The following is a 12,199-nucleotide window of genomic DNA, read 5'->3' as shown; positions in this document are numbered from 1 at the left end:
ATCTGTGCTGCGTCTCATTACAAAGGGAACTCGCGCCTCCAACACAGTTTGACTGTATAAAGGGCTAAATGTTATACGTGTTTCATTCAGCGTGTGCAAGGAGAAAAATTAAAAGAGCAACCTTTGACTTGTGCAGCACTACTGCTGCATAAGCTGTGGCTCTTCTACTTTCTAACCCCTGAGGGGGGGTTAAAGGTGACTTTTGAAATCGGTTCAAGTAGGCTTCGGCCTACACTCTGCTCCCCCTGCAGAGCCCGGGCTCCAACAACGCTAGTTGCTGTCCGGAAGTGCTGGCTGCACAGAGCCAAACACCTCGCCAATGTGTCAGTGGGGTCCAGCACCGCCAGCTGTTCCCCTGCTGTGTAGCCGGCAACGTGTCCTGCAAAAGCCACGTAGACACAACAGACCCAAAGCTGCCGCCAGTGCAGGCTTCGGCCTACACTCCCCTCCCCCTGCTCCTCCTCCTCCTGCTCCTCCTCCTGCTGTCCCTGGGCTCTAACACACCGCCAGTTGGGGCCCAGATGTGCTAGCTGCACAGAGAAAAACACCAGCCAATGTGTCAGTGGGGTCCAGCACCGCCAGCTGTTCCCCTGCTGTGCAGCCGGCAACGTGTCCTGCAAAAGCCACGCAGACACAAGAACTGAAATTGAAGGGAACCTGTCCCCCCTCCCCCAGGCGTTTTTACGTTATCCAGCCACCTTGTACAGCGGTAATGCTGCATGTGTGCAAGGTGGCTCAGAAACGTATTCTCCTCGCACATGTGGAACTGAAAACACGTCTGAAATGTGTCCTCTGTGTGACCATTTAACCGTCCCGGTGGTGTGACTTTCCTTTGTAATGACACGCTGCAACCCCCTTGGTAGCGCTGCCCGTCTTCTGGCATCATTGTTTGGCTGCCTGCGCCTCTGCGGCCGCCCTGACCCACACAACGCCCCTCGGTGTCTTATTTATTGGGACTGCGAGGGTGTGATTCATGGGCAGGATCAGTGCATCAGTTCGCCTGTCCCTCCTCTCCTTCCGCCTTCTTCGGACTGTGCGGCTTCATGGCCGTGGCATGCGATAAGGGATCAGATGACGCCGCACAGTCTGAAGCGGGTGTAAGGACCCGAGTGTGAGAGGCAAACATATGTGCTGCGCCAGGCCCTGAATCCCAGCCCCGCAGTGTTTTAACAATGTTAAGACACTGCGGGGCTGGGATTCATGGGCATCGCGAACCGCACCGGCCGACATTACATGATGCCAGAAGATGGGCAGCGCTAACGGCGCTAGGCCAGGGGATAACACGACAGCGCAGACTCCTGTACAGCAAATAACAACGCTCGGGAGGCTGCACCCAGCACCAAGGTGGGATTCTTGACATCTGTGCTGCGTCTCATTACAAAGGGAACTCGCGCCTCCAACACAGTTTGACTGTATAAAGGGCTAAATGTTATACGTGTTTCATTCAGCGTGTGCAAGGAGAAAAATTAAAAGAGCAACCTTTGACTTGTGCAGCACTACTGCTGCATAAGCTGTGGCTCTTCTACTTTCTAACCCCTGAGGGGGGGTTAAAGGTGACCTTTGAAATCGGTTCAAGTAGGCTTCGGCCTACACTCTGCTCCCCCTGCAGAGCCCGGGCTCCAACACCGATCGTTGCTGTCCGGAAGTGCTGGCTGCACAGAGCCAAACACCTCGCCAATGTGTCAGTGGGGTCCAGCACCGCCAGCTGTTCCCCTGCTGTGTAGCCGGCAACGTGTCCTGCAAAAGCCACGCAGACACAACAGACCCAAAGCTGCCGCCAGTGCAGGCTTCGGCCTACACTCCCCTCCCCCTGCTCCTCCTCCTCCTGCTCCTCCTCCTGCTGACCCTGGGCTCTAACAAACCGCCAGTTGGGGCCCAGATGTGCTAGCTGCACAGAGAAAAACACCTCGCCAATGTGTCAGTGGGGTCCAGCACCGCCAGCTGTTCCCCTGCTGTGCAGCCGGCATCGTGTCCTGCAAAAGCCACGCAGACACTTGCTCTTGTACCTTCTGCTCCCCATCCTGGTTCCAGTACCGTCAGCTGGTTCCGGGCAGAGCCTTTGGCTTAGGTGCCTCCCTTTGGTATCCGAGTTCCACCAACGTCAGGTGGTCCTTGGTAGTGCTTTCAGGCACGGGTACCTCCTGCTTAGTAACCGGGTTCCAGTAACGTCAGCTGGTCCTCGGTAGTTCCATTGGCTCTTGGACCTTCGGCTACCCATCCGGGTTCCAGCACCGTCAGCTGGTTCTCGGCAGTGTCTTTTGCTCTTGTACCTTCTGCTCCCCATCCTGGTTCCAGTACCGTCAGCTGGTTCCGGGCAGAGCCTTTGGCTTAGGTGCCTCCCTCTGGGTATCCGAGTTCCACCAACGTCAGGTGGTCCTTGGTAGTGCTTTCAGCACAGGTACCTCCTGCTTAGTAACCGGGTTCCAGTAACGTCAGCTGGTCCTCGGTAGTTCCATTGGCTCTTGGACCTTCGGGTAGCCATCCGAGTTCCAGTTCCATCAGCTGGTTCTCGGCATTTTCTCAGCCTTCTTGTACCTTCTGCTACATTTCCAAGTTCAAGAGACTAAACACAATGACCCAGAAGACCACCCCTAAGATGACGACGACACCAGAGACGACAACCACCGTGATGACGACGACCCTGGAGACGATGACCCCGAAGACCACCCCGATGACGACGACCCCGGAGACGACGACCCTGAAGACCACCCCGATGACGACGACCCCGGAGACGACGACCCTGGAGACGACGACGACCTGGAAGACCGAGAAGCAGAAGAACAAGAGGCTGCAGAACAAAGAGCAGAAGGACATTAAGCATAACACAAAATATCAGAGCAAAAAATATTATGTAAATTATAAGCAGAAGAAGACTAAGCAGTGTATGGGGGTGAGTCCGTTCCTCCTCGTGGTGCCCCTGGATAAAGCCTGATGCTGCAGGCCAAACTGAACGCGGACAAATGTAACTGTTTTGTGACAGGCAGAACGGAAGGTGTAATCTTCAAACTTTTATAAATAACAACTACGGGAATGCCTGTCACAAATAAGAATATGATGAAGAAGTTGAATATGATGAAGATAATAGTAAAATAAAAAGAATATGAACAATGTAACCCAAAAAATAATAGGTAGAAGATGAAGAAGAAGATGAATAAGGTGAAGAAGTTGATGTCAAAGAAGCTGATGATGAGGATAATTAAGAAGAAAGCGTGGGAGAAGTAAAAAAGAAGGTGAAGGGCGTGGAAGTAGTGAAACATCAATATCTGACATAAAAAAAAAAAAAAAAACATAGTCAAATTCTTTCTAACGCCGAACTTCATAAAAAAAAATAAAAAATCCTGCTATTCTATTACATTGGGCTAAACCTCTGTCCCTTTAATATCTCCGCCACGTCCCCCAATACATCCTACAATATTCTTAGTTGTTTTCCTTCATGTAGAATGAACCTACAAGTGTATAAAGGGTTTATTTTAATTCCGATATTTTCGTCCCATTGACTTGCATTGGGATCGGGTATCGGTATCGGATTGGATTCCGATACTGTGACGGTATCGGCCGATACTTTCCGATACCGATACTTTCCGATATCGGAAAGTATCGCTCAACACTACTTGTAATCAATGTGTGCATAAAAGCTGAGGGAGTATCTGGGATCCAGACAGACTCTTGTATCTTTCATCCAGCCACTGATGTTTCTGGATTGTGAGTCATGGGGAAAGCAAAAGAATTGTCAACGTATCTATGAGAAAAGATACCTGAACTGTATAAAACAGGAAAGGGATACAAAAAGATATCCAAGGAATTGATAATGCTAGTCAGCAGCATTCAAACTGATTAGCAAATGGAAACTCAGGAGTTGTGTAAAAACAAAACCACAGTCAGGTAGACCAACAAAAATGTCATCCACAAATGCCAGGAAAATTGTTCAGGATGCAAAGAAAAACCCTCAAATAACATCAGCTGGAATACAAGACTCACTGAAAACTAGCAGTGTGGCTGTTTCAAGATGCACAATAAGGAGGCACTTGAAGAAAAATGGGCTGCATGGTCGAGTCACCAGAAGAAAGCCATTACTGCACAAATGCCACAAAGTATCTTGCCTACAATATGCAAAACAGCACAGAAACAAGCCTCAGAACTTCTGGAACAAGGTAATTTGGAATGATGAGACCAAAATTGAACTTTTTGGCCACAAGGCCTATGATGAAAGGAACACCATTCCTACTGTAAAGCATGGAGGTGGATCGCTGATGCTTTGGGGATGTGTGAGCTACAAAGGCACAGGAAACTTGGTCAAAGTTTAAGGAAAGATGAATGCAGCACATTATCAGCAAATACTGGAGGCAAATGCAATATCATTGAGTCACTCTGGGGAGATCTCAAGTGTGCAGTTCTTGCTAGACTGCCAGGAATTTACAGGAACTGAAGGTTTTTGCCAAGAAGAGTGGGCACTACTGAGCATCATTTCCTTGTCTTGAGACATTTTCACTGAAGTTGGATCAGCCTGTAACTTCATTTTCCACTTTGATTTTGAGCATCATTCCAACTCCAGACCTCTGTGGGATATTAGTTGTGATTTACATTGATAATTTTTAGGTTTTATTGTTCTCAACACATTCCACTATGCAATGAATAAATATTTATAACTTCAATATTTCATTCAGTGATATCTAGGATGTGGGATTTTAGTGTTCCCTTTATTTGTTTGAGCAGTGTAGATATATATATACACTGCTCAAAAAAATAAAGGGAACAATTAAACAACAGAATATTACTCTAAGTAAATCAAACTTCTGTGAAATCAAACCATCCACTTAGAAAGCTACACTGTCTGACAATCAATTTCACATGCTCTTGTGCAAATGGAATAGACAACAGATGGAAATTACTGGCAATTATCAAGACACCATAAAAAAAGGAGTGGTTCTGCAGGTGGGGACCACAGACCACATCTCAGTACCAATGCTTTCTGGCTGATGTTTTGGTCACTTTTGAATGCTGTTGTGCTTTCACACTTGTGGTAGGATGAGACAGACTCTACAACCCACACAAGTGGCTCAGATAGTGCAGCTCATCCAGGATGGCATATGAATGCAAACTGTGGCAAGAAGGTTTGCTGTGTCTGTCAGCGTAGTGTCCAGAGGCTGGAGGTGCTACCAGGAGACAGGCCAGTACACCAGGAGATGTGAAGGGGGTCATAAGAGGGCAACAACCCAGCAGCAGGACTGCTACCTCAGCCTTTGTGCAAGGAAGAACAGGAGGAGCACTGCCAGAGCCCTGCAAAATGACCTCCAGCAGGACAAAATTGTACATGTGTCTGCACAAACGGTTAGAAACTGACTCCATGAGGATAGTCTGAGTGCCCGACATCCACAGATGGAGGTTGTGCTCACAACCCAACACCGTGCAGGACGCTTGGCATTTGCCACAGAACACCAGGATTGGCAAATTCGCCACTGGCTCCCTGTGCTCTTCACAGATCAAAGCAGGTTCACACTGAGCACATGTGACAGACGTGACAGAGTCTGGAGACGCCGTGGAGAGTGATCTGCTGCCTGCAACATCCTTCAGCATGACCGGTTTGGCAGTGGGTCAGTAATGGTGTGGGGTGGCATTTCTTTGGAGGGCCTCCATGTGCTCACCAGAGGTAGCCTGAATGCCATTAGGTACCGAGATGAGATCCTCAGACCCCTTGTGAGACCATATGCCGGTGCGGTTGGCCCAGGGTTCCTCCTAATGCAGGACAATGCCAGACCTCATGTGGCTGGAGTGTGTCAGCAGTTAATGCAAGATGAAGGCATTGAAGCTACGGACTGGCCCGCCCGTTCCCCAGACCTGAATCCGATTGAACACATCTGGGACATCATGTCTCGCACCATCCATCAACGTCACATTGCACCACAGACTGTCCAGGAGTTGGCAGATGCTTTAGTCCAGATATGGGAGGAGATCCCTCAGGAGACCATCTGCCGCATCATAAGGAGCATGCGCAGGCATTGTAGGGAGGTCATACAGGCACGTGGAGGCCATACACACACTACTGAGCATCATTTCCTTGTCTTGAGGCATTTCCACTGAAGTTGGATCAGCCAGTATCTTCATTTTACACTTTGATTTTGAGCATCATTGCAAGTCCAGACCTCCGTGGGATATTAGTTGTGATTTACGTTGATCATTTTTAGGTTTTATTGTTCTCAACTAGTGATGAGCAAATATGCTCGTTACTCGAGATTTCCCAAGCACTCTCGGGTGTCCTCCGAGTATATATTAGTGCTCAGAGTTTAAGTTTTTATTGCCTCAGCTGAATGATTTACATCTGTTAGCCAGCATAAGTACATGTGGGGATTTCCTAGCAACCAGGCAACCCCCACATGTACTTATGCTTGCTAACTCATTCAGCTGCGCCAATAAAAACTAAAACTCAGAGCACGAAAAAATACTCGGAGGACACCCGAGCGTGCTCGGAAAATCTCGAGTAACGAGTATATTCGCTCATCACTATTCTCAACACATTCCACTATGTAATGAATAAAGATTTACAACTGGAATATTTCATTCAGTGATATCTAGGATGTGGGAATTTAGTGTTCCCTTTATTTTTTTGAGCAGCGTATATATATATATATATATATATATATATATATATATATATATATATATACATATACAGTACAGACCAAAAGTTTGGACACACCTTCTCATTTAAAGATTCCTTCTTTATTTTCATGACTATGAAAATTGTAAATTCACACTGAAGGCATCAAAGCTATGAATTAGCACATGTGGAATTATATACTTAACAAAAAAGCGTAAAACAGCTGAAAATATGTCTTATATTCTAAGTTCTTCAAAGTAGCCACCTTTTGATTTGATGACTGCTTTGCACACTCTTGGCTTTCTCTTGATGAGCTTCAAGAGGTAGTCACTGGAAATGGTTTTCACTTCACAGGTGTGCCCTGTCAGGTTTAATAAGTGTAGAAAAATAGGAGACAAAAAAAGCGCAAATAGGGTCTTATCCCCAGGATTGCTTCTAATCAATTATGAGAGAACTGCTCACCTGGTGGTACAAAGTAAAGGCGTGTAGTTTGTCAGCTGCTGCAGATCCACAGGTCGGCGCTGCGACCTCTTAGAGACGTTATAATAGATGAATGTGAATAAAATCCACGCTGCTGAGACAAATAATGGATCCAGATATAGTTGTAAGGTGTTCGGGTGGTTTATTCAACGCATTTCGAAGCTCATGGCTTCTTCTTCAGGAAGTTTCCACACAAAGATAACTTTGTGTGGAAACTTCCTGAAGAAGAAGCCATGAGCTTCGAAACGCGTTGAATAAACCACCCGAACACCTTACAACTATATCTGGATCCATTATTTGTCGCAGCAGTGCAGATTTTATCCACATTCATCTATTATAATGTTTAATAAGTGGGATTTCTTGCCTTATAAATGGGGTTGGGACCATCAGTTGTGTTGAGCAGAAGTCTGGTGGATACACAGCTGATAGTCCTACTGAATAGACTGTTAGAATTTGTATTATGGCAAGAAAAAAGCAGCTAAGTAAAAAAAAATGAGTGGCCATTATTACTTTAAGAAATTAAGGTCAGTCAGTCTGAAAAATTGGGAAAACTTTGAAAGTGTCCCCAAGTGTAGATGCAAAAACCATCAAGCGCTACAAGAATCTGGCTCACATGAGGACCGCCCCAGGAAAGGAAGACCAAGAGTCACTTCTGCTTCTGAGGATAGGTTTATTCAAGTCACCAGCCTCAGAAATCGCCGGTTAACAGCAGCTCAGATTAGAGACCAAAGAGGAGACTTTGTGCAGCAGGCCTTCATGGTAAAATAACTGCTAGGACACCACTGCTAAGGACAGGCAACAAGCAGAATAGACTTGTTTGTGCTAAAGAGCAGAAGGAATGGACATTAGACCAGTGGAAATCCATGCTTTGGTCTGATGAGTCCAAATTTGAGATCTTTGGTTCCAACCATCGTGTCCTTGGGCGACACAGAAAAGGTGAACGGATGGACTCTAAATTAGTGATGAGTGAATATACTCGTTACTTGAGATTTCCCGAGCATGCTCGGGTGTCCTCCGAGTATTTTTTAGTGCTGGGAGATTAATTTTTTATTGCCGCAACTGAATGTTTTACATCTGTTAGCCAGTTTAAGTACATGTGGGGATTCCCTAGCAACCAGGCAACCCCCACATGTACTTATGCTGGCTAACAGATGTAAAATATTCAGCTGCAGCAATAAAAACTAAATCTCTGAGCACTAAAAAATACTCGAAGGACACCCGAGCATGCTCGGGAAAACTCGAGTAGCGAGTATATTCGCTCATCACTACTCTATATGCCTGGTTCGCACCGTGAAGCATGGAGGAGGAGGTGTGATAGTGTGGGGGTGCTTTGCTGGTGACACTGTTGGGGATTTATTCAAAATTGAAGGCATACTGAACCAGTATGGCTACCACAGCATCTTGCAGCGGCATGCTATTCCATCCGGTTTGCATTTAGTTGGACCATCATTTATTTTTCCACAGGACAATGACCCCAAACACACCTCAAGGCTGTGTAAGGGCTATTTGACCAAGAAGGAGAGTGATGGTGTGCTACGCCAGATGACCTGGCCTCCACAGTCACCAGACCTGAACCCAATCGAGATGGTTTGGGGTGAGCTGGACCGCAGAATGAAGGCAAAAGGGCCAACAAGTGCTAAGCATCTCTGGGAACTCCTTCAAGATTGTTGGAAGACCATTTCCGGTGACTACCTCTTGAATCTCATCAAGAGAATGCCAAGAGTGTGCAAAGAGGTCATCAAAGCAAAAGGTGGCTACTTTGAAGAACTTAGAATATAAGACATATTTTCGGTTGTTTCACACTTTTTTGTTGAGTATATAATTCCACATGTGTTAATTCATAGTTTTGATGCCTTCAGTGTGAATTTACAATTTTCATAGTCATGAAAATACAGAAAAATCTTTAATTAAGAAGGTGTGTCCAAACTTTTGGTCTGTACTCTCTCTCTCTCTATGTATATATATATATATACACACATCAGAGCCCGCTCTGATGACATTAATGATTATTTATGCCCCATAGCTCTACACATACAATTTCTGTTATCTCAATCATAAAGTTAATTTTAAAAATGCACAGAAAAAAGCCAAACATACAAAATACCCAAGTCCAAAAACTTTCACGTGGCTATTCAGCACAACCACTTTGATTATGACTCATGGAGACAGCTGTGTCCAGAGACAAATAATTAACTTATGAACTTTGTACTATATGTCACATGTTTGGAGCTCACACTCCTCCCCGGTCACTTCCCCCTTTTACTTACAATCCCTCTCACAAACCATTTGTTAGCCTTAAGTGCAACTTCCACCCAAGTAGCGGGAGATCTGTTAGTAAATTTAAGAGACATAAAGCAGCGTAAAACCCAACACAATCGTCTCATTCAAAAAGCTATTGCAACAGACACGTAGAGAATTGTAGCAACATGGCTTGCATGCTGAGCAAGGACCCACTGGATATTGAGGTATTGAAAATGGTTTTCATGTTTTCCTTGTATAACAGATGTTTGTGCATATATAATAGATTCTGATATTGGAGACCATGCTTCTGCAGTTCTTGCTAAGTGCATATTACAGTAACTTGGATCCCTGCTGCTTAGTGGTTTGAGTGTTAAATTGGCAGGTGTGAAACTTGATTTTTCTAGCCATGTAAACAGTTTTGAAAACTGTATATCAAAGTCTCTTTGCAACAAAGGCAATGCAAAAAAGCAACAACTTTAGCTTTACAAATTAGGAAAGTCATATCTGCAGCACAATAGCAACAAAGGTTTATTATGTCTTCTGTCTATATGTTACATCATGCCTCTATCTAATCTATGCACGTCAGAATTACAGCTGTAATTGTACTTTTATGTCTGACTACTGAGCTACTATGCTGAATCAATTGTGGAGCGAATCATTTACTTACAAAGAGGGTATATGCTCATGGAAATTCACTGATATATGACAGAACCTTTATTTTATCTTGTGGTATTCGCTGTCTTTTCTTTGTGCCTAATTAATCAAACTAACTGCCATCAGCCGAACTGCAGATGGCTGTCAAAGGGTTAAAAAAAGCAAAAAATAAAATACTTAAACTCATCTAACACCTAATTTCTTTGGCTCTTCTGCTTCTCACCAGCACCGCTCTGATCCTTTTCGCATCTTCTCATTACTACCGCAAACATGCACAAGTTCGCGCATGCTCAGAAACATTAGAGCCGGTGGTCATGGCCTACTGTGAAGAGCCCTAGAAATTCATTGCTCAAGGCGGTCATTAGAAGGTGCGATGAGGACTCGATGGATGATGATGGTTAGGAGCAGAGGGACTGGAGAGGTGAGCGGTAGGGTAAGTATTAGCATTTATTTTTTCATTTTTTACATCTTACATGTATTATGCTCTGGTGTCCACAGAGCATAATAAATGACATTAAATTAAATTCTTTGAGTTGAGTTTCACATGAAATTTGATTCACAAGCAGAAGAATTCAAATTTTCTCTAGAATGTACCAAAATGGTTAGATGAAATGTTGATCAAACTTGCAAGATAGGTCGGTTGCAATTAGCTTCCATATATGTTACAAGCTTTTTGTTTCTTTCTACTTACAAGAATCAGCAAGGCAACCTGCACATGGCATCTTTAGGACAATCATTTTTCATATTATTGACAGACACTTTTAGAAAATTTTGGCTTTCCTAAAGTGTCTTTTCTGATGTCACCTTGGATATCTTTTGCTGTAGCTTAGCCACAGTAATATTTGTTTCCCTTTCTATATATATAAAATTTATGGTAGCGTCCAAGTGGAAGCTAATAAAAGAATGGACAGGTCACTACTTCTAGCTACTTCACAGCTTTCGAAGCCTGAAGCAGTTAAAAAAAATTTGGCAGAAGGAACAAATGTAAAGTTTCTTATTTGCACGAATAATATTGATTTATCAAACGGTTACCTTTAAAGAGGTTGTTCACTACTTTAGCTTGATGACCTATCCTTAGGATAGGTCATCAATGTCTGATCGGTCAAATTGTGACAACTGGTAAACCGCTGACCAGCTGTCATCGGTGTCGGCGGCCTCAACTACTCACATACAGAACTTCTGACAGTGGCCGAGGCAGGGTACTGCACATCCGCCTACTATTCAAACCAATAGGAGGCAGATGTGCAGCACCCTACAGTGGCCACAATAAGAAGATAGTGCAGCTCCACAAGTGAGTATTTTTGTCCGGTGGCCGACACCAATGGCAGCTGATTGCCGGGTCTTGTACCCCGACCCATCAGACATTGATGACCTATCCTAAGGATAGGTCATTACTGCTAAAATAGTTGACAACCCCTGTAAATCCACTGGAGATAGCGGTTACTGCTCTTTTCACATAGTGTAAAGCTTTCATTGTTTGACATGTGGCCACTGAAAGCAGAAAAAGCAGCTGCCAGAAGAGAACAAGTGTTAGGCATCAGTGTGGATATATAAAGTAACGATGGATGGAGTCAGGAGTCAGTGCAGAAGTTTGTGGATTCTATTTTAGAGATATTTGTCCAACAACTAACACGCTTACATGCAGGGATCAAAGATCAAGGCCACATTCTAAAACCCCATGCAAAGTCCAAGTCAAAGATGTTCTAACAGCAGGGGAAGGGAAACATTGCTTTCAGTCGCCAAACAGACAAACTGCCATATTAATCAGACTTTTTGTTTAATAAATATACAGTAGGTGGAAAAGTTCTTTAAGACCTCCCAACATGCACACTTCTTTTGTTAACACGTGTGTGCCAAACTTGGGAGAACTATCTACAGTATGTGCCAAAGTGTCACCACGCTCTACTAGAGTAGCTCGCAGTTCGGCAGACTTAGGCCACGTTCACACATTCAGCATTTGGTCAGTATTTTATCTCAGTATTTAAAACCAAAACCAAGTGAGGAAGAATCAGAGGAAAAGTATAATAGAAACACGTCACCACTTCTGTATTTTTCATCCACTTCTGGTTTTGGCTTATAAATATGAAGGTAAAATACTGACCGTGTGAACGTGGCCTAAGCATACTGTTATTTTTATGGATAGATCATGGGCCCATTACCATCGATATGCTTTTTCACATGTAGTTTTACTTTGTTTAGTGATGCGAATAAGGATACGGTCACACTTCC

The 12,199-nt window shown here is 44.4% G+C and overlaps 1 protein-coding gene across 1 annotated transcript in view; it reads left to right on the top strand.

Moving 5' to 3' along the window:
• The first annotated feature begins 9,355 nt into the window (after positions 1-9,355).
• Positions 9,356-12,199, top strand: part of DPYD (dihydropyrimidine dehydrogenase) — a 1,626,828-nt gene continuing 1,623,984 nt past the window's right edge. The window contains exon 1 of the mRNA XM_077278231.1: positions 9,356-9,540. Coding sequence (XP_077134346.1) covers positions 9,502-9,540 — 39 coding nt within the window. The 5' untranslated portion in view covers positions 9,356-9,501. The remainder of the gene's footprint in view (positions 9,541-12,199) is intronic.

Source organism: Ranitomeya variabilis, chromosome 8 (assembly GCF_051348905.1).
Source record: "Ranitomeya variabilis isolate aRanVar5 chromosome 8, aRanVar5.hap1, whole genome shotgun sequence".
NCBI classification, from domain to species: Eukaryota; Metazoa; Chordata; class Amphibia; order Anura; family Dendrobatidae; genus Ranitomeya; species Ranitomeya variabilis.
This window is presented reverse-complemented; position numbering and strand designations above follow the sequence as displayed.